The sequence below is a fragment of the Podarcis filfolensis genome (genome assembly GCF_964270895.1).
Source record: "Podarcis filfolensis genome assembly, chromosome: W".
Classification (NCBI taxonomy): domain Eukaryota; kingdom Metazoa; phylum Chordata; class Lepidosauria; order Squamata; family Lacertidae; genus Podarcis; species Podarcis filfolensis.
The window spans coordinates 5,829,286-5,837,472 of NC_139619.1; the positions used below are offsets into that span (position 1 = coordinate 5,829,286).

An 8,187-nucleotide genomic window follows, 5' to 3' on the forward strand; every position below is an offset into this window, starting at 1 on the left:
TCCTGTAACGTCAAAACTAAGTCATCTGCAAAAGCCTTCAATTTGTATTGTTTGGCTCCGACCTGAATACCTTTAATCAGACGGTCCCTTCTAATCATATTTAACAAAACCTCCAGGACTGAAATAAAAAGCAGTGGGGAGATTGGGCAACCTTCTCGTGTACCTTTCTCTATCTTAAATTCCTCTGTCACCACGTTGTTAACAATTAGTTTAGCCTTTTGTTCTGAATAAATTGCACTTATACCATTTTCAAACCCTTGGCCAACCCCCATCCCCTGAAGACTTTTCTTCATAAAACTCCAAGAAATATTGTCAAAGGCTTTCTCCGCATCTATAAAAATTAAAACTGCTTTGGTATTTATGTTCACTTGCAACTTCTCCAAAATATTAATTATATTCCTCGTGTTGTCTGACAAGTGTCTACCTGGAAGAAAGCCAGCTTGGTCCTTATGAATTTCTTCCGCTAATACTTTTTTTAACCTGTTAGCCAAAATGTCAGCAAATATTTTGTAATCCACATTGAGCAGGGATATGGGGCGGTAGTTCTTAAGTTGCGTCTTCTCAGACTCAGTTTTCGGTATAAGTGTAATGTAGGCTTCCTGCCACGACTCCGGTGCCTTTTTCCCCTCTAAAATTTCATTGCAAACCTCCTTTAGTGGCCGAATTAACCAATCTTTCAAAGATCTGTAGTATTTGGAGGTTAAACCATCTGGCCCTGGAGATTTACCCAACTGCATATTCTGAATGGCACCTTCCACCTCCTGTTCTGTAATTTTGTGACTCAACATTATCTTATTTTCCTGAGAGATTTTTTGTAGTCCATTTGTTCTTAAAAATTGGTCTAAATCAGTCTCTTTCTGTGGCCCTTGTGTATATAGTTGTTTAAAATATCTCTGGAAACACTTTCTAATTTCCAATGGATTCTGAATGTTCTTTCCATCTACATCCAAATTTGTAATGGTGTTTAATTTTTGTCTTTTCTTCATCTGCCAAGCTAGCAGTTTCCCACATTTATTAGCCGATTCAAATGTCTTTTGTCTCATCTGCTTAATTTTCCATTCCACTTCCTGATTTATCATTTTCATATATTGTACTTGATGTAACTTAATTTCTCTCAGAATCTCTTGCGATTTTGGTTTCGCTCTTAGTTTCTTCTCTCCCTCTTTTATTTTCCCCAAAATTTTATCTTTTTTCTCATTTTGAGTTCTTTTCTTTATTGCATTCTGTTGAATCAGAAACCCTCTCATAACCGCTTTGCTTGCGTCCCAGATTGTTCTTTTTTCAACCGTAGTATTCAAATTTATCTCAAAATAGTCTCTCAAGGTTTTTTGGGCCTTCTTGATAACCTCTTGATCTCTGAATAAGGTGTCATTCACCCTCCATCTGAAGGAACCAATTGGTGTTAATTTCATCTCCATCTTCACCGCATTATGGTCGGAGCAAGTTTTTGGGCAAATTTCCACTTTTCGAGTCTTAGGTGCCAGTCCTCTAGTTATCCATATTTGGTCAATTCTTGTCCAAGTCATATTGGCTTCAGAGAAGAATGTTCCCTCTCTTCCAAGGGGGTTCTTAGTTCTCCAAATGTCAATCAAGTCCATATTGTCAGTCAGTTCAAAAAAGGTTTTTGGTAGTCTGCCATCTTTGGTTACCACCTGTCTCTGCGACTTATCCATGTTTGTGGATACCACTCCATTCATATCTCCCATCATAATAATGTTATAGTCCATATAGTCCAACAATGTCTCATGCAATTTCTTAAAGAATTCAGACTTCCCCTCATTTGGTGCATAAATTCCTACAATCAAAAATTTCTCTCCTTGTGATTGAATCTCAATTGCAACAATTCTTCCTTGTTAATCTTTAAAAACAAATTTCGGTGATAGACTCTCTTTGGCGTAGATAACGACTCCTCTCTTTTTAACTTTGTCCGATGAAATAAATTCTTGACCCAGTCTTTTATTAATTAGAACTTTCCTATGGAGCCTTATCACATGGGTTTCCTGTAAGAAGAAGAAGAAGAAGAAGAAGAGTTTGGACTTGATATCCCGCCTTTCACTCCCCTTCAGGAGTCTCAAAGCGGCTAACAATCTCCTTTCCCTTCCTCCCCCACAACAAACACTCTGTGAGGTGAGTGGGACTGAGAGACTTCAAAGAAGTGTGACTGGCCCAAGGTCACCCAGCAGCTGCATGTGGAGGAGCGGAGACACGAACCTGGTTCCCCAGATTACGAGACTACCGCTCTTAACCACTACACCACACTGGCTCTCTGTAAACAAATTAAGTCCAGTTGTTCCTTTTTCAATAAATGGAATACTTTCTTCCTCTTCTCTGGGGAGTTAAAACCATGAATGTTCCAACTTAGTAATTGCAGAGACATGATGTGTTTATTCTATTTTCCTCCAACTGCTCCCAAAAGCTCTTCTTGTTCTGACGGTGGTATCCCTTTTTTTGATTTGTACAATCCCAAAGGTAGTGGTGCTGTGTCTAAAACTCCTGGTCTCAGGGCTCTTAACTCTTCTAGTGCTTCTTTTTGTAAGTCTTCTTCGTAGTCTCTCAAAAAATTTTCCTTATCTTCCACTGATCTAATTTTGAACTTTTTCCCTTTATAGGTAAAAGATAATCCCTGGGGGAATTCCCATCTAAAGACAATGCTGTTTCTTCTCAGTAGGGCCACCAAGTCTCCGTAGTTGGTTCTCAGGTCCAAAAGATATTTCGGTATATCCTTAAAAATCTCGACTCTCGAATCGTTAATCTCCAAGGTCTTCTGAAAGTGTGCACTCAATATTTTATCCCTCTCTTCTTTCGTTCGGAGGGTAACCAAACAGTCTCTCACCCTGTTCTTTCTCCCTCCTCTTCCAAGTCTAAAGGCGCTCACTATCTTAAAGTCTTTTTCCAGCTCCAAATTCCAAAATTTCCCAAATTCCTGTGTAAGATAGTCGCTCAGATTATCTTTTTCAAGTTCCGGCACGGCCCTGATCCTCAGGTTTGTCTGTTTCTCCTTCAATTCAATCATAGACAATAAAGACTGATGGTCCCCAATCTGTTTACGCATAGGTTTTATTTCTTCCTCCACAGCCGCTACTTTTTCTTTTGCTTCCTCAGCTATTTTTCGAGTAGACGCAGATTCTTCCAGCAGTTTTTCAATAGATTTTGTATTTGAATTAATGCTGGCAGTATTCCCGTCAATTTTATTTGATTGTTCTGTAACTTGTTTACTTAGGCCTTCCAATTTCTCATAAATTTTATTTAATACAGAAGTAAATTCCCCTTCTGAGGCCATTCCTTTTGGTTCAACTTCTGCCAGATCTTCCTCCTGTGTCACAGGAAGGCCGGGTACAGATGCTCTACATTGCTGGGAAACAGCACTGGGCTGCTGCACTCTGACCTTGCCTGATCTTGTTGCTCTTTGTTCAGTCATCCCCCTTTATCTTGAGTCAAGATCAGATCTTACCGTGGAAATTCCCTAATGTCCACAGTGGAAAATTCCCCCAACTAAATGCACAACTTCAATATTCCTCTAGGGGGACACTGTAGCAGCCATAAAATTCACAATAGAAAAGTCTTTTCTAACTTTCCATGTCCCCTTCAATAAAAACATGCAACAGTTTCCAGTCCAAAGAAGACTCTCAAAATGTATCTCCCTTGCAGAGTTAATCATTAAAAAGTTACAATGTCCATAAGTAGTGCGAGTCCCAATGTAGCAGTTCTCATAAGCCTGGCAGTCCGTTCCCAAGAGTTTCAACAGAAAAAAAAAGAAAGTTTTACCTCTATTTTTCCCAGAAGAAATAAAGTCACTTTCCCTCTTCCCCCCCTCTCCCAATCTGGGGGGGGGGGAGTTCTTTCGCTTTGATGTTTCGATTTAAGACTTTAAAAGCTCCGCTTTCCAAGTATTAGCATAGAAACGTCTTTGCTTTGATCTGTTACAGAAACGGGAGGCGGACTTCCTGTTTACACCTTCCCGCTTCAGTGCCAAATTAACGCCTTTTTTCTTCTTCAAGTCCAATCTTTTAATTTCACCTACTCACGGGTAGTAGTTTAGCAGCCGAATTGTCACAGGAAAAAGGTCAGCGCTCTCCGGCAACAGCTACGCGGCTTCACCCCACAGAAGGAGCAATTGACTCTCAGCACCGCGCCTCCCGTTACGCTCCGGAGCCCCTTGCGGGGTTCCTTCGCTGATTCGGGGGGCGCAAATGGTGCCCGCCGAGTCCCACGCTCGCAGGCTCCTTCTGCCTGCGATTTCCGATCGGGTCTCCGCTTCGCCGTAGCGGATAGACCCACTTTCTGCGGGGCTTCTCCCTCTTACTCAGAAGGAGACCGCCATTGCCGTTGGCGCCGCCTCCGGAAGTCATATTTAGTAAGCTTTTGGGTGAACTGCACATCCGGAGTGGGAGGAATACTAGCTGCATATTAATAGGGGGAGGGGGAGCTTGGATTTGGGGTGCAAGCAATTTGTTTTTTGTTTCCCCACTCGAGATGCTTGCTGTGGCTAGGGCCGGGCAATATGTCAATATAGATATATTTTCAAATCAGCTTGAAATCTAGATAGTGAGACTGGTTTCATAATTTCTGACCTGGCAATATATTGCGAATCATGATGTGTGTGTGTACTATGCAAAAAACACCATGTGGGGGGAAACTGTGAAGCCAGACAATGCCTCTACATAGCTCCATCTTATTTCAGACATTGTGATATATTGGTGTATTGCAATGTTTAGCTAGTGATATATCACCGTGTTGAAAGCCAGCTATCGCCCAGCCCTAGTTGTGGCCTCAGAGGGCAAGACTTGTCCACCCAGCTGGAGCAAGGAAAGAATGCATACAGGCACACATTCTGTCAGGCTCTCATGCCAGTCCCGCTTGTCCTTGGACCTCCAGGAGAAGCAGTTTCTGGATATCGTACCCCAGGATGGTGATGACTCCACTGAGCGGCCAAGGAGATCTGGCTTTTGGTGGACCACCTCTTCAAGAATGCCTGCCACCAGGTGAGCTGAGGGGGACGGTACCATTGAAAGGATGGGTGTGGGCTGGAATCCAGTACCAGTTTTGGGGTGTGCAGGTTCCAAACCCCACAACTGATTTATATCTTAGCTACCGACTCGCTCTTACAAGCTCCTGCTGTGAGTATAGTGGCACCTTGGTGGAGCGGCAGCGGGTGGGACATCCAGCATATACTATTCCTTAGAGCGGCTCAGAAGAACCCAAGTGTTCCCAACCATTGTCTGTCTATCCCTAGCAAAGCGGCTCTCTGAGACTGGCCACTAGAAGAAGCGGGGAATGATTTCACTCTCCCATTGCCCCAAATCAGGAGAAGGGTAGTAGGAATGCTACTGTGGAAAGCAGGTGAGATACAATTCTCAGCCCTTGTGCCAGCTCTCTTGGTGATGGGCTTCTCTCCATTGTGGCATTCCTCGACCTCACATTATGCATCCCAGGGCTGGATTGTTCTTCATGCTATCCAGGATGTACCTCATCCCTTCCGAATGCATGGGTGATACTCTGCTTCAGGAGGACCTCTTCCAGACCCCGGGCACGCAGGACGAGCTGCAGGAGAGAATTGAGTGCCTGGACACCAGCATTCCCGAGACGATCCGTATCCTCTTTGGGGGACATTGTTGGGGAGCAGGGCTGCTTGGTGGTTTTCTTTCGCTCTTGGCTGGAGTGGACCTCACTTTTATATACCTGGTGGCTTAGGTTCCTAGGCCAGCCCATCCTTAAGGCTCTGGGACACAGCACAATGAAATGCCCACAGTCAAGTCCAGTCATGCATCCAAACAGCTTCACAGCTTTAACCCCCATTTGGAAACATCAGCCTGGCTAGGTAGAGCAGAGCTGGGGAACCTTGACAGGCCCGCAGGCCCCACATCTAGCATCATACGTGGTGTCAGGTGTGGAGACAGGTAAAGACATGGCTGCAAAGGAGCTTCAAGGGTGCGTTCAATTGTTCTTTGGCAAGCAGGGTTTCTTGACCGCACTTTTGGAGTTGACCACTAGTATTTGTTGTTTGGATTGAAACCATGCCTGCAGAAGGACATTTCCTCGGCAGATCAGCTTTGCAGGCAGCTTCGTCAAGAGGGGAGGTGTGGGATAATTACAGTGGGATGGCTCAGCTGGTAGAGCGTGACACTCTTAATCTCAGGGCTGCGGGTTCAAGGTCCACCTTGCGCCAAAAGGGGGAACTTGCAAGGTGGGCCCAGATGTATAAGGACCAAGCTTCTTGCTTTGGACCAGCCTGGGAAGGAGGCAGGCTGCAGGTAACAGGACAGAACACTTCCCTTGCCAGGCTGTCAATAGCTGGCAGTGACCACTCGGTGGCCGAAGCTCTGCTCATCTTTCTGGAGGCAGTGCCAGAACCGGTCCTTTGCTATGAACTCTATCAGCGCTGCCTTGAGTGCTCACATGACAGCCACCTCTGTCGCCAGGTCGGCCCCAGAGCCCCATCTCTTCCTGGCTGGTCTGTGGTGTGTACAGAAGCATAGAATCAGAAGGGATTTCCAAAGTCATCTAGTCCAAATGTTGCCGCGAGTAACAGGAAATCCACTAAAACATCCCTGAAAGCCAGTAAACCGGCACACTGGCAGGAGGGCTAGTCTGGTCTGGGAAGACTTGTTAACTGCAGAGGTTGCTGATGTCTCCTTTGATAACCATCCCTCTCGGTTGTGGAGGGTGGGTGGGGTGCGCACATGTTGCCTTTTTGCTTTCTGACCAGGACTTGTAACAATAGCCCACCTGTTTCAGTGAACCTCGCTTGAATTTCCAACCCAGGAAGCGGCCATATACTGGGCCATCTAGCTCAGTATTGTCGAAATTGACAAGCAGTGGCTCTCCAGGATTTCAGACAAGGGATGTTCCCTACCCTCCTGGGAGATGCTGGGGGTGGAGCCTGAGACTTTCTGCATGAAAAGCAGGTGGTTTACTGCAGAGCTATGGCCCTTCCCCCAAGACATCTCAGTTGGTAGAGCATAAGACTCTTCATCTCAGTGTCCTGAGTTCGAGTCCCACCTTAGGCATTGCAGGGGGTTCGATTAGTTAACCCTTGTGGTCCCTTCCGACTCTACAGTTGTATTATTCCCCAAAGTTCCCAGCAGAGTTCTAGTCCGGTTACCATTTTAAACATCCTTTTTTTTTATGCCAGGTCTAAACCTGCAAACATAACAAGTACAACGTGCTAGTGATCCATGCCCCTCCTCTAGCAAAGCTCTGCACTGAAACTCCAAACCGCCCCTCCCTGTCTTGCAGGTGATCTGCCAGTTGCCGCGGTCGCACCAGAATATGTTCCGCTTCGTGGTGGCTTTCCTGCGGGAGCTGCTGAAATACTCTGAGAGCAACAACGTCAGTGGCAACATGCTAGGTAAGGCCTCCCTTCATGCAAATGTTTTCGCTTCCCTGCAGCCACCCTCTTCGCCAGCCTCCTGCTACGGCCTCTGCCCAACGTTCTACCGAGTGCCATCGGCTTCCTCCTGGGCTTCCTGCTGGGGGCGGATGACTCCGAAAGGTGCCAAGCGTGACTGGAGACGAAGTTGGGAGGGAAGAGGCAAGGCCCAGCCTCTGTTCTCTGGTGCCTGCCCTTCCCCTTGTGCCATCTTGCCATGTGCCAGCTCCCTTCCCTGTGCTTCGCCCTTTCCACCTTTTCCTCTTGACTCCTGACACGGTTGCACACTTGGCTTTCCACATGGTTCCAGGGCATTGGCAGCAGGTTCAGGGTGCTTGGGGAGGGACCCTGTTGGAGGACAGTCATTCCCCTGCCCATCCTACTACCACCACTGCTGCTCTCAGTCCCTGCGCAGTAGTCCACGCTCTCCCCTTCTGCTGCAGCTGAGCATGTGCTACTCTTGGTGGGTACCAGGCATAAGGATTCCTGGCCTGTCCTGGGATTGCAGGACCTCTTTCTCTGTCCCCCCAGCCTTGATGCTCATCAAGAAGGGGCAGGGCAGCCACTGTGGCCCACGTACGCCTTAGCCTGCTCTCTATAGTTCAGCTGTCTGTCCCCATTCTGCCAAGTAGAGTTCTAGGGTGTTCATTCTTCATGAGACACTAAGCACTGCCTAAAGGGACCAGGGAGGAGGAGGGGGCGCAGGCTGGGCAGCAGGAGGGGAGCTGAGGCAGTGGGTACAGCTGGGTTGGGTTGGGCTCCCCACCCGACCCCAAGTTCTGCAACTTTGTCTTTCTGCTTTTCTGTCCTGGGTTCCT

The 8,187-nt window shown here is 46.6% G+C and overlaps 1 protein-coding gene across 1 annotated transcript in view; it reads left to right on the forward strand.

Moving 5' to 3' along the window:
• LOC310753754 (inositol polyphosphate 5-phosphatase OCRL-like) overlaps positions 1-7,472 on the forward strand; it is a gene marked incomplete at both ends in the record, with an annotated part of 450,055 nt that extends 442,583 nt beyond the window's left edge. The window contains 3 exon segments of the mRNA XM_083595098.1: positions 6,292-6,419; positions 7,237-7,348; positions 7,390-7,472. Of these exon segments, the coding sequence (XP_083451224.1) occupies positions 6,292-6,419; positions 7,237-7,348; positions 7,390-7,472 (323 nt within the window).
• Positions 7,473-8,187: the final 715 nt, after the last annotated feature.